Source organism: Cynocephalus volans, chromosome 1, assembly GCF_027409185.1.
Source record: "Cynocephalus volans isolate mCynVol1 chromosome 1, mCynVol1.pri, whole genome shotgun sequence".
Lineage (NCBI taxonomy): Eukaryota > Metazoa > Chordata > Mammalia > Dermoptera > Cynocephalidae > Cynocephalus > Cynocephalus volans.
Genome location: NC_084460.1, coordinates 188,668,203 through 188,694,547, shown reverse-complemented (window position 1 = coordinate 188,694,547; position 26,345 = coordinate 188,668,203). Strand labels below are relative to the sequence as shown.

General features: G+C 45.4%; 1 protein-coding gene across 1 annotated transcript in view; it reads right to left on the bottom strand.

The window, feature by feature from the left end:
- Positions 1–17: 17 nt before the first annotated feature.
- UMODL1 (uromodulin like 1) overlaps positions 18–26,345 on the bottom strand; it is a 135,879-nt gene continuing 109,551 nt past the window's right edge. Inside the window, exon 22 of the mRNA XM_063083695.1 lies at positions 18–360. Coding sequence (XP_062939765.1) covers positions 18–360 — 343 coding nt within the window. The remainder of the gene's footprint in view (positions 361–26,345) is intronic.

The window sequence follows — 26,345 nt, the reverse complement described above, 5'->3', positions numbered from 1 at the left end:
TCCGCGCCGGCTCGGGCTCAGGCTCGGGCCCGGGCTCCGGCTCCTGCTCCGGCTCCGGCGCGCCCCGCCCCGTCCCGCGCGCGCGATTGGCCGGCGCCGAGAGGGCGGGCCGGCCGGCAGGTGCAGGCGCTCTTGCTTTGCTCCTGCGGGACACGCTGGCCCTGCTCCCCGACCTGGGGGTTCCGCCAATCGCGGCCCGCCCCGGCTGCCTGGGCCCTGCAGGTGCCATGGAGGCTCCCCAGCCCGCAGCCCCCGGCTGCGGAACCGGCGGGGGCTGGGCCAGCGCGGCCCTGGGAGAGACCGCAGGGGCGCCCGACAGACAGCAGTGTCCTCCGGTTCAGAGAACTGCTACTGCCAAACCTGAGAGAGGCTGGACGGAAGGGGACAGAAGGGCGTCCAGGGAGGCAGGGTGAGGGGCAGGGGGCTTTTTCTTTTTGTGGGGTGGGGGAGGGGCAGTTCGTCGGTACTGGGAACTGAGCTCTTTGACCTTGGTATTCCAAGGCTGCACTCTAACCACCTGAGCTAACCAGCCTTGACCCAACCTCCCTTTATTTTTTTCGTTATTGGGCACTTCTTGAGGACTAAAGAAGAATTGAGCGCTCCGAGGCCCCGAGGCCCCCCACTGCAGCTCGGGATGTGGGTGACCCCTCCACACACACGTATTGAGGCGGCACATGTGCGCCCGCTGCAGTGCTGAGTGCTGGGTGATAAAGGAGTTGCAGGGTGAAGGTGCCCGGGCTTTGGTCCTCTCCACCTCCACTTACCCCAACAGGAAGAGCAAAGGCTCATTTCTGCAGGGGGCGGGGGGGTGTCTCCAGTGCCTGGCCCATGGTTGTGTTCATGTAGCTGCATAAGGAGTGACAGTTGGGGCACCCTCTTGTTTGGCCCCAGACTGGAATATCAGGTGGCCTGGCGTCTGTTAAAGCCCTTATTCTATATAAGTGGGGCCATTTCCTGGTAGGCATGGTGACAAGGCATTCTTTAGTCCCAATCTCAGAGGCCAGTGCTTTTGTTCAGATGTTTACATGTTGGGACCAAAATCAGGAATGCCTTTCTTCTCACCTCCACCACACCCGGGTCACCCTCCCAACCACGCCTTGGATGAGCCCCGCCTCTGTCTTCTCCTCACCTGGAAAGGCGGCATGGCTTTCCATGCCAGGCAGGGGGGTGTCACGACCACAGGTGTGATGACCGTAACCAAATTCTTCCCCTCAAATCAAAGGTGGAAAAAGAGGGATGGTTGTGAGTTTAAAGGGAAGAGGGCCCTGGGCTTTTGTGTGAATAGTTTCGCTGCAAGAGTCGGTACAATAGCTCTGCTTCATGCTTGCCGGAGATGAAGGATATCTGCTGTGTTTCCAGATGCTGCTATCCAGATGCCAGAGCCAGGAAGCTGTGCAGTCCATAAGCATACTGAACAGAGAGGCTGACAAAGCTCGAGTGCTCTGGAAAGAGGATTCAAATCCACAAACCTCCCAGGAGAGTTTAAGCCTAAAGGCAGAGAGAAAGGCATCCCTGGTGACCTGGGCTGGTGTGCAGCTGGGAGCCCACCGCTTGGTCCGGGCCATAAACAGGAGAGAAGACACAGAACGCAGATGAGGAGGGAGGTCCGTGTGGACAGGGCGAGTGCCTGCAGTGGTAGGCGTCTATTTTCTGTCCAATATCCATTCTCCTCATTCCCAGGAATGTGTTCAGGGTTTCCTTCCGGAAATTCCTCCTCCCCCTGCCTCCCTCCAAGTTTTCTGTGCTGAGATTTGTGCAGGATTGACCAGCCTTTATCTCAACGGTAGGCCAATTGACTTCAGGTAACAAGTGGCTCCATCCAGCCTGGAAACAGTGGTTGGTCAGGAACCAGAGGACAGTGTGTGGAGCATGAGGAGGACGCCAGGTAGGGGAGACAGCAAGGTGCTGGGTCCTTGCTGGTATGGCTTGACCTGCTGGCTGTTCTGCTGCAGGACACTGAAAGAGCGCTCACTTACCCATCTGTGCCCTAGGTAATAATGATCTTGACCGCGTGGAAAATAATGCATGCCATGCACTTTCCACCTCTCATGGCACAGAGCAAGCGTCCAACGCTGTCCTCACTGATGTTATCCCTCTCCAGTGGTAGAGTAGACACATCTGTGACATTAGTGTCAGGACTCTTGGTCATAAGTGACAGAAACCCACCTCTGACCGGCTTAAGCAAGAGGGACGCATTGTCTTAGCTGAAAGAAAGGTTCGGGGTGCACTGGTTTCAGGCCTTGCTGGGTCTTTGGCCCCTGGTCTCCCGCTCCCTCCAGCTCTGCCTTCTGCATGCCACTCCCCCTCAGGCGGACACCTCCACACAGCCCCCAGCAGTTCCAGGCTTGCCCCAGTCAACTGGTGGCTGGTCCCTATGCCTGGAGGGAGCATTAGCTTCCAGGATATGAATTTTGGGGGGACACCAACATTCAGACAATAGCAGAGAGAGAAAGAAAGGAAGAAAGGAAAGAAGGAGGGGAGAAAGACCTTACAATGTGGGAATAGGTGCAGAGGAAAGCTGTGCTGTGGCCTTCAGGAGAAAAGGTGGAAAGTGGGGCAGACACACAGTCCAGAAAGGGCAGCAGCATCAGGCGGGCACAGCAAATGGGAACTCTCTGGAAGTTGGTTCATTTTAGAGAAACAGATGTTTAATCTCCAGGGATTGTGTCCTATTTTGCTGGTGCTCTTGACTTCAGTGGTCCTCTGTCTCCAACTGTCCAGATGTGCCCACACCCCCACTGCATCCTCTAGGGGACCAGCCCAGCTCCAGAGAGGAGCCCCCTTTCCCCAGCACAGACTGCGAGGAGGTCGGCACAAGGCAGGGTCTGTGAGATGGGGAAGACCATCTGCACAGGGTGGAGGGAGGAACAGGGGAAATGCCAGAAGGCTGGGACGGAAAGATAAGAGTGAGGGATGTTTTCAGGGAAAGAAAATGCAAGTAAATATTTCATCAGCTAGGTTAGAAGAGGCAAGTTGGGAATCATAAACAAATTGCTTGTTTTCTTCCTCTAGCATGGAACACAGAGTGGCTGGGAAAGACCTAGGAGACAATTCCTTCAAAGGAAGAAAGAGGAATAACATCTGGCTACGAGATGACCTTCACAGGTGAAGATTAGGACAGAAGTCACAGTACAGATACCGGAAAATTACTGGAGGCCTCGTCCCCACATGTAGCTAAAGCCTCCCATCACCTCATCAAATGTCCCCGCCAGGAAATCACTGGCCTGTGGGCCACTGTGCACTCCACGTTTCCTCCGAAGAATGTCTCCCTCCTTCCACATAGCCAACCCTAGAACACAGCCCACCCAGAGCTGTCAGAACACGCCATCACTCTGGCCACTGCTGATGTCGGAAAAGACAAGCCAACCCAGTGAAGCTTGTTGGGGTGGGCCTGGGCCCCAAGAGGGCGGTTTCTCTCCCTTTTGGAGCTGACAAGCCATGTGCAGTGGCCGTCTTTCTTGCTATGAGGAGAGTGTCTACCTAAGAATGAATTGAATACTCCCAGGGAAGCAGAGCAGTAACAAAGCCCTTTCTTCTCCTGAGCTTCAAGACCCCACATTCCTGAGTTCAAATCTGTTGTTGGCCCTTCCCAAGAGGCTGGGCTGCACTGCAGTGGTCAGCACTGGGCTCTGGAGCAAGAGGGCCACTCCTTGAACAAGCACGTACCTCTCCATGCCCCTGTGGCCTCAGCTGTAAAGTGGGCTGGTGGTTGTGTCAACCTCGGGAGATTGTTTTGAGGATGAGAGTCAGTATTTGGAAAGCCTGTCTGGCATGTAGAGTGCATCTTATAAATGTTGGTCATCATCAGTATTTTTATTCCCTGTATGGGCTCCAGTACTCTCCCTTCTGACCTTGAACTAGCATGAAATAGGTTACAGTCCTGTGCAGCCTAAAAAGTCCTGATTAGGACCATCACAGTCTAACAAAGGAGTTAAAAGTCAGAAGCCCAAAGGCAGGTTATGAGGAAATCCTTGGAAGGAGTTTCCAGATCATTCTGGAACCCTGATTGCCACAGCCCCTGCCTCTCCCAGCACGTGTTCATCTCCCCAGAGCAGTGATAAATCCTATATCTCTCTAACATTTCGTTGTCACCGACAACATTCTCCATGTGGCACCCAGCCAGAGGAGGTGTTTAATAAAACCATGACTTCTGTTGGAACAACCTATAACGCTCTGGAAAGTGCTGAAATGTGCATTATTGCATTTTACCCTCAGAACACCCCTGCGGGGTAGGAGGGCAGGTGCCATCACTGGAACACGCTTGAATTTTACTCCTCAGCACCAGGTGCAGGGCAGGCCACATTCTGTTATTTCTATCAGTCTATCTGCTGGCAGCTCCTCCATGCCATGCCTAGCTCTGGCTCAGATCAACTCTCCGTGGCACCAAAGACTGCAGCTCAAGTCTGCAGTGTACTCAGCACCCTGATCAGCTGAGCAGAAGTCCTCTTTCCTCCCTGGGTCACCTGAGCTTTCCTGGAATCTGCAAACCCCACACCTCCCCTCCCCCAGCTTTGGGAAATTATTCTGGAACCTCCTGCTTCCCTCCTCCTGAATCCCAGCTCTCCATCCCCTCCCCTCCAGGAAGACCTGGGGCGATCACCTTCTTGAGCAGAAGCTTTTGAAAACAAAAGTCTGGAGATTATCTTCTGCACGCCTGGAGACTTCTGCCTAGGGCCCTGCAACTCAAAAGTCCCCAAGGCAAGAGAAAAACAACTTCAAAACGAAACGAAACAACCAAAAAAAAACCCTACTTGGTTGCCTTTTAAAGGGAAGTCAAGACAGCTAAAGCAGGGAAAATTAGTATTATAAATTATCTCAATAAATTATTCTGCCACATGGGAATGAGGAAATGGAGGCCCCATGAGGTTTGTGACATGCCTAGGGCTGCAGTGCCCAGGCGGGACCCAGGTCTCCTGACTCCTAGCTGAGCAGCTTCTTCACTTTCCCATAGGTGTCACATATTTGTTAAGTGAGTAGGCCAAACCTATTTCGAATGAGGGGAGAGATCTACAAGAAGCCCAAGTTCAATCTGTTAAAAGTCACAGGACAGGCTTGCAGGAAGATGAGGAAACATGCTTTTCCCTATTCCTCCCTCCAACTACAACTAAAAACCCTGGACATTGTACAAGACAAATGTAAGGAAGCTCTGAAATATGGGGAGGAGAAGGCAAACTGGCTAGGGACCTTGGAACCCAAGGAACCACACTGTGGTGAGGTCCCTGGCTTTTCTTTTTGCATCATATATCCCAGGCTGCAAGTTGAAGAAGAACCTGGAGTTGCCAGTGAGCACAGACACAACAGGAACAGCAGCCTATTCTCTCCAGCTAAAAAGATAGGAAAGGAACAACCTAGACAGTTAGGAAATGTTTAGACAATAACCTCTCTGCTCCAGCCAAACACCATAGAATAAACTGGGGCCCAACCCCCACCCTTGCCAGCAAAGAAGGAGTAGAAAGCCTGAACTGCATCCTTCTCAAGCTGTAATGAGGCACAGAAACCACTGCCCCCCACCCAGTCCCCTAGCCATAATAGTGTCAGAGGAGTCCAAAGAGAGTCTAGACTTCTACCCCACTGTGCAGTAATGAGATGCCCCTGCCCCACTTCAGTGAGGTGGCAACAAAAGAAACCCCACAGAGTCAGGACTTTCACCACCCCCCAGTGGTGACAAGGACACTCCCCAACCCTGTGGTGTCATGGACACCATGTGGGGCACAGTAATGAGGTTTCCTACCTCTCCCAGCTGTGGAGGTATCACTGGGGAGTCAAAACTCCAACCCCCACCCAGCAGTAACAAGGAGCCACTCCTTTGGGTGTCAACAATGGCTGAGTGGGGAACCTGGACTTTTACCTTCACCTGGCAGTAAAGAGGCAGTCAGAGGAAGTCAGAGGAAGCCAGTAGAACAGAAAGTTCAAATACAATCTAGATTCTCATAACACAATGCCCTAGACATCTAGGAATCAATTGAAAATCAATCCTTATACCAAGAACCAAAAAAACTCAGTCCAAACAAAAAAGTAAAAGAAAAAAATGTATGCCAATCAATGAATGTCAACACTGAGATGATAGGGATGTTAGGATTATCTGACAAAGATTTGAAAGCATCCATCATAAAAATGCTTTATGAACACACTTGAAAAAAATGAAAAAGTAGAAAGTCTCAGCAAAGAAATAGAAGACAGAAGAACAAAATGGAAATTTTAGAACTGAAAAATAAAATAACCAAAATAAAAAACCCAGCAGATGGGCTCAACACCAGATAGAAGAGACACAGGAAAGAATCAGTAAACGAGAAGATAGAACAATAGAAATTACCCAGTGATGGCGTTTAGATGTGTTGTCCCCTCCAAAACTCATGTGGAAATTTGATCTCCAATGTGGCAGTGTTGGAAACTGATTGAGTCATGGGGGTGGATCCCTCATGAATGGATTAATGCTCTCCCTGGGGGAGGGGGAATTAATGAGTGAGTTCTGGCTGGATTAGTTCCTGTGAGAGCTTGTTGTTTATAGGACCCTGGCACCTCCTCTCTGTCTCTCTTGCTTCTTCTCACCATGTGATCTGCTTGTACCCACCGGCTGCCTGCCACTTTCCACCATGAGTTGAAGCAGCCTGAGGCCCATGCCAGATACAACCATCCCAGAATCGTAAGCCAAATAAACCCCTTTTCTTTATAAATTACTCAGTCTCAGGTATTCTGTTATAGCAACACAAAACGGACTAAAACAGAAAATTGGTACCAGAGAAGTGGGGTGTTGCTTATAACAGACACTTGAAAATGTGGATATGGCTTTGGAACTGGGTACTGAGAAAGGTTGGAGGAGTTTGGAGGACTTAGAAGAAGGGAAAAAGACGAGGGAAGTTTGGAATGTCTTAGAGACTTATGTGGTGGTGAGCAGAATGCTGATAGAAGTGTGGACAGTAAAGGCCATGCGGATGATGAGGTCTCAGTTAGAAATGAGGAACTTATTGGGAATTGGACAAAAGATAACCCTTGCTACACCACAGCAAGGAACCTGGCTGCACTGTTTCCATGCCCTTGGACTTTGTTGGAAGTTGGAACTTAAGAGTTGTGAACCAGAGCATTTGGCCAAAGAAATTTTTAAGCAGCAAAGCATTAAGTAAGCCGCACGGTTGCTTTTAAGAGCCTGCTCTGAGTTATGGCAGCAAAATCATGATGTAAAGCCAGAATTTAAAAGGGAAGCAGAGTGTAAAGATTTGAAAAATTTGCAGCCTGGCCATGTGGTATAGAAGCAGAGAGACAGTGAACAATGCAAGGGTGAAGCAGATAAACTGGTTGCTAAAGACATTATCTTGGCATTGAGGCAGCCAGATGCTAATAGTGGAGAAAATGAGAGGAAAGCCCTGCAGGCATTTCAGAAGTCTGGAATGGTGCCCCACCCATTACAGACCCTGAGGCCTAGAAAGACTGAGTTATTCTGAAGGACAGACCTAGCACACAGCTGCCATCAGGATCCTGCTCCCTGTATCCCAGCTGCTCTGGTGGGAGTGGCCCCAAGTGTGGTTCATGCAGCAGCCCTGGAGAGTAGAGGCCTGAAACCTTGGTGGCATCCACGTTGTGTTAAGTATGCAGGCCGGCAGGATGTGAGAGCAGTGGAGGCAAGGCAGCCTCCACCCAGATTCCAAAGGATGTATGGAAAAGCCTAGGGGCCCAGGCAGAGACCTGCTGCAGGGGCAGAGCCACTGCAGAGGACGTCTACTAGAGCAATGCCAAGCAGGAAAGTGGGGTCAGAGCCCCCACAGAGAGCCCCCACCAGAGAAATGTCTAGTACAGCCAATGTAGCAGGTCTGCCACCAGGACCCCAGAACTCCAGGACCACTGGTAACATGCAACACAGGCCTGGAAAAGCCACAGGCACCAGTGTGGCCCACTGGGCTGTGCCTGGCAGAGCTGTGGGAGCAAGGCTGCCTGATGCTTTGGGAGCCCAGATGCCCAATAGTGCCCAGGATGAAGGACTTGGAGTCAAAGAACATTATTTTGGAGCTTTAAGATGTAATGTCTGCCCTGCTGGGGTTTGGTCTTGTTTGGGGCTTGTTTTTCCTTTCTTCTGGCCTATTCCTCCCTTTTCAAAGGGGTATGTATACCCAATGTCTGTTCCACCATTGTATCTTGGCAGTAGATAAATTTGGTTTTGACTTTTACAGGTTCATAGCTGGAAGAACTTTTGCTTTTGGTCTCAGAGGAGACTTTGAACTTTGGGCTTTTAAGTTGGTGCTAGAACAAGCTAAGACTTTTGGGACTGCTGAGATGGAATGATTGTATTTTGTATGTGAGGGGGACATGAGTTTTGGGGGACCAGTGGCAGAATGATGGAGTTTGGATGTGTTGTCCCCTCCAAAATTCATGTGGAAATTTGATCTCCAATGCAGCAGTGTTGGAAACTGATTGAGTCATGGGGGTGGATCCCTCATGAATGGATTAATGCTCTCCCTTGGGGAGGAGGGGTAGTGAGTGAGTTCTTGCTCTATTAGTTCCCGCAAGAGCTTGTTGTTTATAGGACCCTGGCACCTCCTCTCTGTCTCTCTTGCTTCCTCTCACCATGTGATCTGCTCATACCCACCAGCAGCCTGCCACTTTCTGCCATGAGTAGAAGCAGCCTGAGGCCCATGCTAGATACAACCATCCCAGAATCGTAAGCTAAATAAACCTCTTTTCTTTATAAATTACCCAATTTCAGGTATTCTGTTATAGCAACACAAAATGGACTAAAACACCCAGTCTGAAAAACAGAGAGAAAATAGACTGAACAAAAAATGAACAGAGCCTGAGGGACATGTGAGACTGTAACAAAAAATCTAAAGGACACTCTAACAATCCCAGATGTGCTGCTGGGTGGTTGAAAAAATAATAGAAGAAATAATGGCTGAAAACTTCTCAAATTTGGCAAAAGACATAATCCTATGGATTCAAGAAGCTGAGTAAACTCCCAACAGGATAAACCCAAATAAATCTACACCAAGACACATCATAGTCAAACTTCTGAAAACTGAAGACGCAGAACAAATCTTGAAGGTGGTAAGAGAGAAACAACACCTTAAGTATAGGGAAAAACAATTCAAATGACAGCGCATTTCTCATCAGAATCAATAGAAGCCAGAAGGAAATTGGCACACCATTTTTTATTTCCTGAAAGGGAAAAAACAAAACAAAACAAAAACCATGTCAACCCAGAGTCCTATATCAAGCAAAAATATCCAGGAATAAAAGGAAAATAAAGACATTATGAGACAAAAAAATAAATAATAAAAATAAAAATAAAAATAAGGAAAATTGTCACCAGTCAATATAACCTAAAATAATAGCAAAAGGAATTTCTTCAATCATAAAAAAGATAAAAGAATGAAACTTTGAAAATTAAGGAAGATAGAACAAAAAAAGCAAAAATATGAGTAAATAAAATAGACTTTCCTACTGCTCTTGAGTTCTCTAACTTGTGTTTGATGATTAAGGCAAAAATTACAACACTGTCTGGTGTGGTTCTAAATGTATGTAAATATTTAACACAATTATATTATAAACAAAGGAAGGTAAGGGGACATAAAAGGAGAAAAGTTTTGTACACTTCCCTCAAACTGGTAAAATGATGATGCCATTAGACTGTGACAAGTTATGCACATATAATTTAACACCTAGAGAAATTATTTTAAAAACTATATGGAGGGAAACATTCAAAAACAATATAGATAAGTTTAAATAAAATTATAAAAAATGTTCAATTAATTCCCAAGAAAGCATGGGGAAAAAAAGAGAGAAGTGATAAACATAGAACATACAGAAAACAAAACAAAACAAAATGCATACGTAAGCCCCAATATGTCAATACTTAATATTGAATGTAAGTGATCTAACCACAGCATTTAAAAAATAGAGATTGGAAAAGTGGTTTAAACAACCTAACTGAACTATATGCTATCTATAAGAAATTCATTTCAAATATAATGATATAGGCAGCTTGAAAGTAAAAGGATGGAAATACTATATCATGAAAATATTAATCAAAAGCATGAGTAGCTATATTAATACCAGATAAAGGAGACTTTATCACAAAGAAAATTACCAGAAACAGAGAGGACTATTACATAATGATAAAAGGCTTAATCCACCAAGAAGACATAGCAATACTAAATATGTATGAACCAAAAAATACAGCTGCAAAATAAGTGAAGCAAAAACTGATAGAACTGAAAGAAGAAATAAACTCATAGTTGTATACTTCAACACCTCTTTCTCAAGAATTGCTAGAACAACTAAATCAAAAATCAGCAAGGATATAGGAGAATTCAGTAACAATATTAACCAACAGGATCTAATCCATATTTATAACACACTCCAGCCAACAATAGCAGAATACATGTTCCATGTAACATATACCAAGATAGAATGTAGAACATATTCTGTGCCTTAAGCAAACCTCAACATATTTAAAATAATTGAAATCATACAGACTGTGTTCTCTGATTGCGGTGGCATCAAACTATAAATCAATAACAGAAAGATATAAGAAAAACTTCCAAGCATTTGAAATTTAAACAACACAGTTTTAAATAATCCATAAGCCAAAGAAAGAATCTCAAGGGTAATAAAACTACACTAAACTGAATGAAAATGAAAATACAACATATTGAAATTTGCAGGACACAGATAAAATAGTGAAGAGAGGGAAATTTATAGCACTAAATTCATACACATTGGAAATGAGGAAAAGTCTCAAGTCAATAATCTAAACTATTGTAGAAAAAGAAGAGCAAAGTAAAACAAAAGAAAGCAAATAATAAACATAAGAGCAGAAATCAAAGAAACACAAAGCTGTTTCTTAGAAACAATCAGTACAATTGACAAACCTCTAGTAAGACTGGCAAAGGAAAAAGAGAGAAGACGTAAATTACTAATATTAGGAATGGAGCATGGGATATCACTACAGATCCCACAAACAACCAAAGGACACTAAAGAAAGACTACAAACAGTTCTACACACATAAATTTGACAACTTAGATAAATGAATCAATTTCCCAAATAACACGAACTACAACTCACTGAATATAAATAGGCTATTTGCATAGCCCACCCTATAACTATTAGTGATATTAAAGTCATGCTTTTATAATTAAAAAAAAAAAAACTCCCCAGGTCAAGATGGTTTCACTGGAGAATTTTACCAAATGTTTAAAGAAGTGACACCAATTTTATACAATCTCCTCCAGAAAACAGAAGAGAAAGTAACACTTACCAATTCATTTTACTTAGCTAGTATTTCTCTGATACCAAAATCAAAGTATAAAAAAGAATACTACAGACTGCTATCCCTCATAAATATAAATGCAGAAGACCTTAACAAAATACTAGTAAATTATACTTGAAAAATTATACACCATATCCAAGCTGGGTTTATTCCAAGATGCAAGGCTTGTTCAGTATTTGAAAGTCAATCAATGCAGTATGTCATATTAACAGACTAAGAAAGAAAAACTACATGATCATGCTAATTGATACAGAAAAATCATGACAAAATTCTACACCTATTCATGATAAAAACACTCAGAAAATAGGAATAGAAAAGAAATTCCTCAATTTGATAAAGAGCATCTATAATAAATCTATAGCTAACAGAACAATTAATGATGAACAGCTGAGTGTTTTCCCTTAAGATCAAGAATAATTGAAGAATGTTTTCTTTCATCACTATTATTCAACAAAGTGCTGGAAATTCTAATCAGTGTAGTAAAACAAAAAAAGGAAATAAGTGGCATACAGGTTGGGAAGGAAAAAATAAAACTGTCCCTATTTTCAAACGACATGCTTGTCTACCTAGGAAATACCAAAGAATCTACAAAATTACTCCTGGAAAATAAGTGAGTTCAGCAAGGTTGCAAGATACAAGATAAACATACAAAAATAAAATTTATTTCTATGTTCTAGCAATGAACACATGGACAGTGAAATTAAAAGCACTATACCATTTACAATTGTTCAAACAAAAAGAAACAGCGTGAACCTTGTATATTAAAAACTACAAAACAATGATAGAAGAAACTAAAGATCTAAATAGATAAATAAAGACATACCATGTTCATGGATTGGAAAACTTAACATAGTAAAGATTTCAACTTTTCCCACATTGATATGCGCAGTTAATGCAATTCCTGTTAAAAACCCAACAAGATATTTGTAGACATAAACAAGATTAGTCTAAAATTTAAGGAAAGGCAAAGCAATTAGAATAATTAAATTTTTTTGAAAAAAAAGGCATAACAGACTATTTGGTATTGGCAAAAGGATAGACACAAACATCAGTGGAACAGAAAAGAATATCCAGAATTATACCCGTATACACATGTCCAACTGCTTTTTGACAAAGGTACAAAAGCAAATCACCAGAGAAAGAATAGCTTTTTCAACAAATGCTGCTAAAGCAATTAAATATTCATAGTCATAAAAAAAAAGAAAAAAGAAAAGAAATATCTGGACTTAATTCATAAGAATTATGAATTTTTGTGCCTTACACAAAAATTAACTCAAAATGGATCATGGACTTAAAACAACAAATCTTTTAGGAAAAAAAATTAGAAGTAAATCTTAGGATCTTGGGTCAGACAAAGAGTTCTTAAACTCGACACCAAAACATCGTCCATAAACTGAAAAATTGATAAGTTGCACTACATCAAAATGAAAAATGTTGACTCTGACAAAGACCCTGCTAAGAAGATGAAAAGAGAAGTTAGAGTCTGGGGGAAAATATCTGCAAAACCTCAAATCTAACAAAGGATTAGAATCTAGAATTTATGAAGAATTCTCAAAATTCAATTGTGAAAAAAAGTCAAACAATTCAATTAGAAAATGGGCAAAAGACATGAACAGACATTTAACTGAAGATATACATACACATAGCAAATAAGCACATTTGACATCATTAGCCATTAGTGAAATGCAAATAAAAACCATAATGAGCTAACACTAGACACCTATCAGGATGCTAAAATAAAAAATAGTGACAACGCCAAGGGTAACACCACCAAATGTGAGGCTGCAGGGAAACCGGATCACTCATACATTGGTGGTGGGATGTAAAAGGCACAGCCCCTCTGGAAAACAGCATGGCACTTTCTTAAAAACTGAAGACGCAATTAGCATTCAACCTAGCAAGTGCACCCATGAGCATTTTTTTCCAAAGAAACGAAAACTTACACCCACACAAAAACGTGTACACAAATGTTTAAGGCAGATTTGTTTGTAATATCCCCAAACTAGGAACAACCTAGATGTTCTTCAATGGAGAATAGTTAAACTGTGTCCATCCATGGCATGGAATACTACTCAGCAATAAAAAGGAGTGAACTATTGATACATGCAACATCTGGATGAATCTCCATAGGATTTTCCTGGAAAAAGCCAGGCCCAAAGAATATATGCTGTATGATTCCATTTATGTAACATTCTTGAAACAACAAAATTACACAAATGGGGAATAGGTTAGTGATCGCTGGGGTTAAGGAGGGGATGGAGGTAGAAGGGAAGAGGGCACAGTTATAAACGGGCAACATCAGAAATCCTTGTGGGGATGAAATGTTCTGTATCTTAACTGTTGTCAAGGTCAATATCCTGGTTGTGACATTGTACTATGTTGTGCAAGATGTTACCATTGGGAAAAACTGGGTAAAGGATACATGGGCTCTCTTAGTGTTCTTCCTCAAAACTGCATATGAATCTACAATTATCTCAGAATAAATAGTTTAATTTTCAAAGTCACAATATAGTCCTGAGTGAGACCACTCTGGATGTGGTGGCCTCAGGCCAAACTTGTGGCAGATAGTAGACGTGACGTAGAGGGTGGGGAGCAGGGAAGTGAGTGGAGGAGCTCAGGAGAACAGAGAGAGGACAGGCACAGTCTCCCAGGACCAGAGCAACTGGGCTGCAGAGCAAGGGGGCCTTTGTGACCATCCCTTGTCAACAGCTAGCTTGATAAGGGGAGGACAGGACCCCCATTAGGTAAGAGGACAGATGGTGGCCCCAATACCAACATAGGGGAACTCAGAGTCAAGTTAGGATGCTCTGCCTTCTTCCTAGGAATGTGGGGAGGGGGGGCAGTAGGGGCTGTCTCACCAGCTGTCTGCGATACTGGGCCAGTTTTTATCATCTCAGAGCCTCAGTCTCCATCAGTAAAACAGGAATAAAGCGAGTACAACTGTAACTGTTGAATAAGATGGGGGTAACTAAGGAGCCTGGGAGCCAAGAAGAGGGAGGAGAGGAGGGGGCTGGTCTGCATCTAACAGGAGGTCATGACCCTCCTTCTACCTGCTCATCTCTCCCCAGATGGTCTGTCTCTTATTTGCTTCCTGTGTTGAACCGTTGTGCAGGACGTTCTGCAAGGAAAACGAGTGGATAAATGCACAAAGGAACTCCTAGGTCTAATTTTCAACCTCAGTTTTCTAGTATTTCAGTATTGAGTATTAAGGCATTGAACTTTTCACTAACACTCAACCCATCTGAATTTACACATTCACTATCAGTTTCCCTTACAAGTCTCTGGAAATGGCCCAGGCAGGGGAGCCAGAATGGTCTATGGTGGAACCTTGGCTCCGGGACTCAGGGGACCACCAGTGGGGGAACAGTCCTGCCCATGTGGAGTCTGCATTGTAGAGGGGGGTGCTGGTGGTAGCTCAATCCATGGAACGCTGAGCTGCACAGATGACAGAGGCACAGCATGGGGATGAGGCAGCTTGGAGGACACAACTACAGAAATCAAGCCCCTAGGTTGGGGTACCTGAAGAGTTGACCCCAAAGGGCAGGAGTGCTGAGGGCAGGAGACCCACATCCCCAGCCTGCCCCTGGCTGGCTCTCCCCCAAACTACACAACAAGAGTTCCCCTGGCCTAAGCCAAGAACCATCTCTAGCCTGTGTTGGGCTCACAGAACACCCTAGAACATACCCAGTCTATAGAAGAGCCTTGGCTTCCAAATCCTCCCCTGTCACTCTCTGTTCTCCTCATGAGCTGTCTTTTTTCTCCAAGGTGACATCAGTCTCTATTGATATGTAGGTTTTCTGTTTCCCAAACAGGACCACACTTGAGGGCAGGGCTTCCTCTGTGTGGTCCGCCCTGCATTCCCAGCACCAAGGACAGCTCCAGTCGGAGGAGGCGGTCCCACAGCGTCTGCTGAGCTGCAGGCTCAGGCTCAGGTCTGGGGAGACGAAGTTCAGGGTGGCAAAGCTCTACACTCGAGTAGAAGAAAATCGGCCAAACAGAGTTCACCTAGACTAATTCAGGGCAGGTCACCCAGAATCAAGGAAGATTCCAGGTCAAAGTGTTGAAAGTCAAACCACCAAACTGCAAGGCAGACTGTATTAATGACGACCACACTCGTCAGATTTCTTCTTTGCTGACTGGGAGTCGAGGCCAGGAAGCCATGGGGTGTCCCCAGAGGTTTCTGTGCAAACATTCAGACACCTGTTTCTTGGGACCGTCCTGGGATGGGGAAATCTAAGATGACAGGCCAGCCTCACCCCGCTGGGGCAGGCTCACTGCAGACGCAGATCTGAGTTGATTCACAGCCCAGCTGCAGGCCCACCTGGACGTCTGACCCACCTGTACCCATCTTCACCTGGCACCAAGTGCAGGATCCTTGCTCCAGAGAACAATCCTCATGGTGCCTCCTCCCCTCTCATTTTCTGGGCTGTGACTCATTCTCACTGTATACCCCAAATCTAGCAGATGCCTTCCTCCTGGCAGGTCTCCAATATTTGTTGACTGACTGATTTAAGTGAGAGATCCTTACATCAGTTTACACCACAAATGATTATTTACTGCCTAAACTAGGAAACATTTTCCTTGATCTACATGCAGTTAGTTACACTTACTCTGTACCTTTACATTTATTTATTTTACTAAAAAGTCTTATGTTGTGACTCACTCACAAACTTAGATATAAACATTTCCCAAGAAGTCTTTCTGCTGCCAAACAAAGCTCTCTGCAGTGAAGTATATTTATTTTTGCAATTAATAAAGGAAGAAGACTCTTCTTTAGGTGAGTCTTCATCACTGCAGACATGTACCCCCCGCCCAAGCAAAAACAATGATTCAGTTTCTGTTTTATGATACGAGGAGAATTGCTTTAAAGTATACATGATGCAATCCTATGTGTGATAACATTGCTGAATGTAATTAGTACTGCAGAAAGCAGGAAGCGAGTGAGGTTACTAAAGGACAGTTCTGTTCCCTTCCAGGTTACTGGGCATAAAACAGTACCCATAAAAACAGAGTGACCCTAGTATGAAAATCCACCTATCTCCTACTTTTCGGCAGATTATGGGTTTTACCTTTGTGGACATGGTAAAATTTATTTTTTATAACATACATTGAAAACAATTACAGCAAACACTGAAATTCATCAGGGTCTAGGGGATAAAAGTTAAGGATAAATCGAGTTTTGCCCAGTGGAAGCTCTAGAGTAACTTAAATGACATCCTATCGTGATAGCTCTGGCCAATGATTATTGCTGCAAAGCGGAGAAAAGTGAGCTGGGGAAGCCTCGGAGACCTCAGCCCTCGAAGGGAGCTTAGCAGTCACTTGGTGACAAGGACAAATGGCCGTGGAGCCTGTATTAGGTGCCTGGCACTGTGCTAAGAACTTTATATCAGTTAACTCACTTAATCGTTGTCATGACTCTGAACCAGACACTGTTGTTATCCACAATGGGAAAGTAAGGCACAGAAAGGTTATTTCACCTGCCCAAGATGACACAGCAAGAAAGTACCCAATCTCAGATTCAAAACAGGCAGCTCGGGCTCCAGAGACTGCAGTTATTTTCATTCTGGTGAGGAGGATGTTTTTCTTTTCTTTTTAAAAAGTAAATTGCACAAATCTTAGTGTAAAGCTTCTGAATTTTACATCTGTACACCTGTATTTTCACTACCCAGATCCTGATATAGAACGTTTGCATCATGTGAAAATGTTCCTTGTTCTGCATCCTGATCAATTCCTATCTCTAGAGGTCAACACTGCTCTGGCTTCGATCACCATAGATTAGTTTTGCTTATTCCTGATTGTCATGTAATTGGGATACAGTGTTACTACTCTGTGTCTGGCTTCTTTCACTCACGCTTTTGGGGTCCATCCACATTGCTGTGTGTATCCGTAGCTCATTCTTTTGTACCACAGTGTATTTTTTCATTCTCCTATTTATGGTCTTTTGAGTTGTTCCCAGTTTTGAGCTACCATGAATAAAGTTGCTATCAGCATTCTTGTACATGTCTCTTGGCGGACATCCACATGTAGTTCTCTTGCGTACACATCCAGCAATGCAATTGGCAGGTTATGAGATAAGAATATGTTTAACTTTAGTAGATATGACTAACAGGTTTTCCAAATTGTACCACTTTCAGTCCCACCAGCAATGTGTGAGCTCCTGTTGCTCCACGTCCTGGACAGCACTTTGCCCTGCTGATTTTTTAAAAATGTAGCCATTCTGATATGCGTGTGGTGATTGCAGCATCAGGGTTTTAATGGGCCTTTTTGTACCGGCTGATGATGTGTCTCTTCAATTTCTCCCCATTTCTAAATTGTATTGTTTTGTTTTTAGCGTTAGTTTGTATGGTTGCTCCATGTATTTTGATATTTATCCTCTGTCACATAGATGCATTGTAAATATGTTTTTCCAGTCTGTAGCTTGCCATGAAGTTTCTTAATGGAGCGTGTGTGTGTATGTGTATGTTTGATAACATATGTTTTTAGTTTCAATGAGATTGAATTAATCAATATTTTATTTTATGGTTAGTGTTTTGGGGTTTTCTTGTGTGTGTGTGTGTGTGTGTACAAGGGTACTTCAAAAATTTCATAGAAAGATTCATAGTCTTTCAATTTTATTTTTCCACAAACTTTTTGAAGTAACCCCCGACGTCTTTAAGAAATCTCTGCCTGCCACAAAAATATGAAAATGTTTTCATATGTTTTTTCTAGAAGCATCATTGTTTTTGTTTTCACATTTGAGTTTATGGTCCATCTTGGATTAATTTCTGTGTATGCTGAAATGTTCATTTTTCCATATACTTCTTCAGTTGCTCCAGCACAATTCATTGAAAACACTGTCCTTTCTTCATTAAATTGCATTGGCTCTTTGATACTACGAAGGGGCCGTACATGGGAGGAAGGTATATTTTTGGACTATCCAGTCTTCTCCACTGGTCTGTTTGCCTGTCTTTATACCAATCCCACGCCATCTTAATCACAGTCATTTTTAAGTCTTGAAATGGGACAGTGTAAGTTCGCCAGCTTTGCCTTTCTTCAAGGTTCTATTGGCTGTTCTGGATCACGTATGCCTACATACATTTTAGAATCGCCTTGTCAACTGTCCTCAAAGATGGGGAGGGAGAGAAAGAAGAAAACAAATCTTTTGGGGGTTTGACTTGGAATTGCATTGAATCTATAGATTAATTTGAGGAGAAATGACATCTTAACAACATTAAATATCCTAATCCATGAATATGGAACATCTCTCCATTTGTCTGTCCTTAACTTCTCTCAGCCAATATTATAAAGTTTTTAGTGCAGAGTTCTTGTCCGTCTTTAGTCAGACTTATTCTTAAGTATTTTATATGTTTTATTTTCTTGTAAATGATATACTTTAATCTCACAGCCCAATTGTTTGTTGCTAGTATATAGATGTGGAATTGATTTTTGTACGTTGACTTGTATCCTGCAGCCGTGCTAATCTTTATTATTTCCTTTCTTCTGCTTGCTTTGGGTTTAGTTTGTTATTTTTTTTAATATAAGAACTTACAACTATAAGTTTCCCTCCAGGCTCTGCTTTCACTGCATCTCACATGTTTTGGTGTGATGCGGCTCATTTTCATTCATCTTAAAGTGTTTTCTAATTTCTCTTGTAATTTCTTCTTTGAACTATTGACTATCTAAGACAGCATTGTTTAATTTCCACATGTGAATGAACTGCCTTAAATTGCTTATTAATGATAATAGTTAACTTATAGACTTGTTTGTAGGCAGTTTGATTATGATGGGCCTAAGTATGATTTTTTAAGTTATGCATCCTGCTTGGATTGAGTTTCTTGAATCTGTGGGTTGCTGTCTTTTGTAAGATTTAGAAAATATTTGGCTACTGTTTCTTCGAATATTGCTTCTCTCTCTCCCTCTCTCCCCTTCCCCCGCCCTCCCCCTCCCTCCATGTCTCTCTCTATCCCTGTCCCCTCTCTTTTTCCAGAACTGTGGTCACACCTGTGTTGATGTTGATCCCGTCCTACACATCTTACACTTTGCTCTGTTTTTACCATTTTTTTCTCTCTCTGATTCATTTTGGACATTTTCTACTGATCTGCCTTGAGCTTGTGAACCTTGTGTTCTGCTGTGTCCACCTGCTGTTAGAGCTGTCTGAATCACCCTCATGTATTCGTTTGCTCTTCTAGAATGTCCATTTGATAAATTTTTGCAGATTCCAGTTCTCCATTAAAATGCTTCCTCTTTGCACCTCGTTTGTCTATCTTTTACTCTATTTTAAACATGCTTTTCATAGCTGTTTTGAAGTCCTCAGCTGCCAAGTCCACTCCCCGGACCCTTCTCTGAAGCTTGGCCTCCAGACACTCAGCCATTTTCACAGGGGTCTGAACTTAGACCTCTCGCCCACAGCTGCCCTCCTCTCCCCTGCAGCTGGTTGCTGTTTGGGTTGGTTTGGTCTGCCACGTGGGCATCATTTCTTAGAGTTTTATTACTACATTTCCAGGAACCAGGTCAGTAGATGAATGTTGCAACCCATCTTCAATAATAACACCAGTGCAGTAACCCAGATTGTGGTGAGGTCACTGTCCTGTGACTGCAAGCCAGGGGTATCTTCCCTTTCCCACAAACAGCTGGGGAACGTGTCTTGGGCAACACCAGCTCTATACAGAAAAGATATTTTTACCATTTTCTTACTTTCCCATCCACGTGGAAGATTGCCATCTCACCCAATTACAATCCACAATTTGAGTAAAATGCTCTCTATTTTTAAAAAATGACCTCAAATGACCTTAATGGCAATTTAATTAAAATAGCATGTTGTGCTTGTCACTGACTCTATTGCCTTAAAAATGAAGGTAAAGCCATCGTGCGCAACACTGTGTGCAACACTGCGTTTATAAAGATAAACAAACACTGACGTCAGCTGAGATTCTGCGTTGTAGGTGTTAATACCCACTCACTGGGGTTTTTCTGCTTCAATTGAGGGAGGGTCTCAAGGGATTCTGGAAGGGTTTGCGGTTAGCTACAGGCAAGCCCCTATGTGTGCAGCTGCGGTTCATGTGACGAACACCTCGGAGGACGAACTTGGAGCTCTGCATCAGCGTAACACACTGCACTACCTGTAGTTGGACGCCGTGTCAACACTTTACTATTTCAGCTACATCAAGCTTCTGCTCTTAGACATGATGGAGCTGCTGCATGGGCTGTCAGATGGCAGCATGTAGAAAGGGGACCAGAAGGGGAAACGAAGCTGGCCAGGGCATTAGCCCCAGAACAGGGGCTGTGAGCACTGAGCTGAGGGGCCCTGTGGATGTGAGAGTGGCCTGGGGTCTACTTGGTGATGCTCTGTGTCCCTGCCGCCTCTGCCCATCCCCCACCATCCTGATACCTCCCCCTCCCCCCTGGCTGTAGACCAGCACTCACCCTGTCCCCACGCTGCCCTTGGTGTGCCTCCACCTTGGACATGCTGGGTTCCTCAGGTGAGAAGTTGTGCTCACTGGACACCAGAGGAGAGCAGGACACCCCCTTGAAGGTGCAGGCATAGGTCAAGCTCATCATCTGGGTGTGTGCCCACATCCCTGTGGCTCTGGACCCTTGCCCAGCCCATGGCCTTGCCTCTCTGGGCTGGGGCAGCTGCCAGTGCCAATGAGCATCTTCAATGGCAGAGGACAGTGTGGAGCAACCTGGGGGTGACCCAGGCCAACCAGCCTGATTCACTGTCTTCGGGCACTCGTGGATTCACCACTGAGAGAGGTGGAGACTTGTGCCCCTCTCTGCTCCTGCTGCTTCCCTCTCCTGTGCGGTAGCTGAGTGTGGGGACGGGAACATTCTGGACAGTCCCAGGATGACAAAAACTTGGGGAGCACGGAGAGCTCGCCTCCCTTCCCCTTGGCTTCACTGTCTCAGGTATCAGTGACGCTGGATCGGTGCTTCCAGTCCCAGGGCTACTGTGCCCATCTTCCTAGACCCGTGTCCTGGCCTCACTGCAATGACCCACCCCAGGATGGTCTCCAGTCCCTGGAGTCCCTGCTCCCTGCTCTTTCTTGAAGACCTCACTCCACACCCTTCCTTCTGCCCTATAGCAAAAGCTAAGGCCTGAGAGCCCCAGAGATTCTGCTGGGGGGTGGTGGGTGCCAGGCACATTCCCAGGTGATTCAAATACACATCCCAAAGGACTGGGCATTTTTAACCTGCTTCTCAGGCCTAGGTACCCATAGCACTCCTATGTTCTTTCTGAATTACAGAGTCATCATAAACACCTTCCAGCCTGAGTGCAATGGCTCCTGCCCTGTCTGTCCTTGGTACCAAGCCCTCCAGCCCCCACCTCCCATAATGACCAGGCTTCCCTGACCCTTGCACTGGTGACTGGACACAATGCCATATGTAGGCAGTACTAAAGCCAGGCTGCCCCATACAGTCACCTGGGAGAGGGGCTGTTAAAATACCATGATGCTGCATATCACCCAGACCCATAAGTCAGGAGCTTTGGGTGTGAGATCCAGGAAGAGGGAACTTGAATGGGAAACCGTGGCTCAGGCGACACCTTGGTGTGGGTTCTGAGCCATTGGAGGTGGCCGGGGCTGAGGGCCTGTGTGCCCCACCCATCTCTCTCACAACCCTACCCCCCACGCCCCCAGTAGTGCGGCACTCCTGCTGGAAGTGGCTGTCCTTCTTTCCTAACTTGGTCTGTTGGTCAATCTGTTGGGCTTCCAGGGTCCTTGGTGCCTGTCCTGCAGCTGTGCAGTTGAACATTCCAGAAGGCGTTCTTTATACCCCAAAGGCTAAATGGGCTTGAGAAGAACCACAGGCACCAAAACAAACAAAGCAGCCGCACCTGGCAGGTGGGCTCTGGGTCGAGGACCGCAGGTGAGCCACTTACCTATGGAGCCTTCATGCCCCACATGCCCTCGGCCATGCTGGGAAGGGCAGGGGCTGTGTCTTCCGGGGTGTTCCTTCCACCCCTGCTGTGGGACTTCCTCTGGTCACCCACCCTCTCACTGCCTCTCTGGTGTCCTTGCACTCAGTCATTCTCTCCCCTCCTCTCAGCACCTGCTCTTGGCATCTGAGTCGAACTGTTTGGCCCTCCCCTCTCAGGGGCATTGGCACTCACGCTGTGCGGCACGTTACAGAACCATGGCTTGCCACTTCAAGGCATTTTAGCACCGGAAGCAGCAAGGGAGGCTATCTAATGCAAGGGAGAGGGCAGTCGGCCACTTTGCTGACTTGTCAGCTATGAGTCCTGGAACAAACATGGTCCTCTCAATACAAAGAGCTCAATGAATAAAGAATCACAGAGTTAATGACTATTAGAGTTTTCAGCACAAAAAGACGGCATTCTTCAAAATAGCCTCTTTCAAATCTCTGGGTTGTTTTTTCTAGTTTTCCTGGAGTCTAAACCCTGGAATATTCTGGGCAGGAGCCAGAAAGGAGGCCCAGAGGAGAGCAGGATAATTATGAATGCCTTTTGGAGGACAAGGCTGGGCTGAAGCTGGCAGAGAGAGAGCTTGCGGTCTGGGGATTTTACTTTTTTCTTAGTAAAATTAAGGAGAGACTTGAAGAAGGATCCTGCCAGGAGTTCAGGAAACCTATACCTGCTTGACCCACCTGTTCTTTTTAATTCACAAAGAAAGAGCTCCCCTGATCTTTGACTCTGGCCCACCTCAAGAAAGAGAAATTGGGAAAGCACTATCAAAAGAGAGGGAAGGGGGTTGGAAATAGGAATATAAACTAGGGGAGCTGGCCTTGATGGGAGGAGGCAGACAGGGCGGTGGGGAATGTGGAGGGCAGGGCACAAGTCGCTGCAGGGGTCACAGGTGGGGGGGAGGGGAAGCCAGGGAAGGAGGGAAATGCAGAGGCCTGGCTTTGCCGATCTGTGATTTGCCGGGTGCTCTGGACTTCTGCGTTCTGTCCTTTGGAAGACCTGCCCAGACAAGTCTGATTTAGTGAGTGATGTGTGGACCATGCCTGGTCTGACTGTGTCTCAGTTTCACTGGACACTTTGGGTGAATTTGGCTGCATTAACAACGTCCTGCTTTAGATATAGCAGAAGCCCCACGGGAGCTGAGGATCAGGAAGAACGGGCCTCCCTCGTCAGTCCGTGCATAAGCTTTGCAGGAATCAGGGGAAGCCTGCTTTCTGGCGCTGCTGTTTCCTCTGTCCTGGAATGTTGACAAATTTCTCAGCTCCAATGGCTGAAAAGTTCTAGGATCTACACTGCTGTCAGTGGTGAGATGTTAATTGAACATCTTCCATGGAGAAGCAACCGCTGGGTGAAGCCTGCCAGCTCAGATAAGTGTGGACTACAACAGAAGATAAAATAACGACCATCACAACCAAAATGTGGGAAGCTGGCCAGAGCACTTTGCTCCCCAACACACAGAGAGGGGCCCTGAGAGGTTCACGACTGACAGAGGCTGGTTCTTATGCCCACCCTCTCTGTGAAATAATTTCAGGACGTGGAAAATTGAAAACCACACAATCACATGTAACTCACACAGGTGGGACTGAATGCATGTGTACAATAGGCTGCTGTTTGTTGGCTAAATCTTAGATCGGCTCACCAGACAGTCCAGGTCTTGCTCTCATGGCTGGGACTGTCCCAGTGGCTGCGGCAGTGAAAGGCCATTTGAGCAACACAGGAGTGAGAGGAAAGACAGAAGCAAACCTGGCCAATGGCTGCCCCGGGCCAGAGGACTCAAAGGCAGTGGTCAGGTGCCAGGGTCTACATGGATATCCCCCACCCAATGTGCTGTGAACCCTCCACAGTCACCGCCACACATTTTCGGTGGCTGTCACTGTCAGGTCTCCGGGTGATGATAAGGGTCCAGGGATGGAAAGCGGAGTCGAGTGGAGTGAGTTGCACCAGGAGGAGCTTGTGGATGGGGCCATGGAAAGATCCTTTGACTCCAGGACCCATGGGAGCCATGACCACTGAGTATATAAGAAAGCTCTGTCAGGGCGGTGAGAAGCTCTACACCAACAGAGCAGGGCAGAGCCAGCAGGGACTAAACAGTGCAATTCAATTCCAGCCTCTCGGTCTCCTAGGAGACCCCGGAGCAGATGTCTGTAAACTGAAATCTTTAAAAGTTAGACAGGGGACTCTGAGCGAAAACGTGCCCTGGTATCAAGGCATCAATGTCCAGAGGTGTTGCCTTTTGTAATCATAGAAATCCTAATGTAAAAACTTTGGGTATTAGGATCTCTTAGCAAAGTCCTGACTGAGCCCTGGAGAAAGCACATTTAAGTTGTCTTGAAGGAGCGCTCAGGTCCTCATCAGTGCCTGTGGCTTGGGCGGTGGCGCCAGCAGCTCCCCTGATCCGCAGCATATCCGGCGTGTTGGCAGTCCCCAGGATGGGCGTGCCAGTGCTTTCGTGGCTTATTGTTTAGAATTTAGAATGGATTTTCCCATCGATGCAGGGGTTACGTTCCCAGGCCAGTCCATAAAGGCCTGTTTTTGTTTCATTTGTGGACAGATTGTATCACTGTAATTCTTCATGCTACTAAAGTATGGAACTCAGTGTAGGGAGCTCTACAACGCCACGTTTGTCAGAAAATATCCCAGATTCAGCCTCCAGGCTCCTGGAGGTAGGGTATAGGCTCAGTCCCAACCCCCCTCACGCAAGATCTCTGGCAACCCAAGCACAATCTTCAGTGACGCAGACTCTGGGGAGTCCACATAGGTCCAGGCGGGGTTTAGCACACTGGCCAGTGTGGCCCAGCAGCACCTGGAGGGTGGCTCAGAGCTACTGTGGCAACCCTGGGGGCCGAGGCGGGAAGAGTCAAGTCCCAGGCCAGGCAGCCTTGCATAGATAGAGGATGCTGGTTAGTACAGCAGTTTCTGAAGGTGAGATGTGAGCGCTGTGCTGGGTTCCAAACCCTGCACAGCAAGGGCAGGTGAAGTTGAACACAGACAGGGCCCCTGTGAGCACAGAGGTCTAACCTGGACAAGGAACAGGCAGTTAGGGTCCATCCTGCACACCCAGTCGGATTAATCAGTAGGGCCACGGGAAGAAGCAGGGACAGTGCCCTGGGTATTTGCCAGCCCTGGCCACATCTCCCTCAGGAAAGTCAGTACCTGCCATATTTTTTGGACTCCCCATGGACAGTTATGCTGTTATGTATGTGCAAGAAGATACTTGGATCATTTTCAGAAATCCATTATAGCATCATTACTTGTCAAAGATTCTACAACTGAGCCCATAAATCTAAAAACGTTCTATACCAAATGATGTCTATGCAGTGTCAGGGAAAAAATAAGGTGGTCATTTTCTGGGGAGAAGGTTTTGCTTTTCTGTGTATAAACTTAAAGTGTAGTCTGGATAGCTGAAATCATCAGGGTTGAAGAGTAGTGTTTCTTACTTCAGTATCCAGAAAAACTTAGCCACTTGGTACATTTATAGCCACTGCGTATTGCACCTGGATATTTACTGTAGTTTCATCTCACTATACATCATGTCACTTTAAAGGTGTATAGATATTAATATACTTTGGGAAATGAAATATTTTATTGATTGATTTACAATATAATTTAAAAGATGCGTTGTCTCTAAAATGTTACAATTCTATTGTTGTCATTTAAAAATGTTTTTATCTACAACTGCCCTCTAAAACTTCAGGTGACACTGTGTCTGGGGACTCTTCCTTAAGTAGTTCTTGAGGTGCGAACAGATGCCTGAAGGTCTCAAATGGAGTTTACTGGGAGCCCTGGGATAGCAGAGGCTCCTTGGGTGATTTTAATATTCACAATACCCCATGGTGTGAGTTCAGTCATGGCATAGCTCAGCTCAGTGCTGAGACGGGACTGTTGACTGGAAGCCTCCTCGGGGCGCATGACCACAGAGCCACGTGCACTGGGCCCGGAGTGCAGGGGCCGAGGGGCTGGCTCCTGACCCTGCAGATGTCAGCTCTCCACTGAAATTCACTGCAAAGTTTTCATGCTTTTAAAATAATAATGATATCTTTTTAGTAATTTCAATGAACTAAACACATGATTCAAACACATTTAGATCTTTTTGAATGAATGAAGGAGTGAAAGAATGAGAGATGAACCCATGGATGGAGAGAGAGAGATTTTTATATGAGTGAATGCCTAGTCCAGGGCCCTTCTTG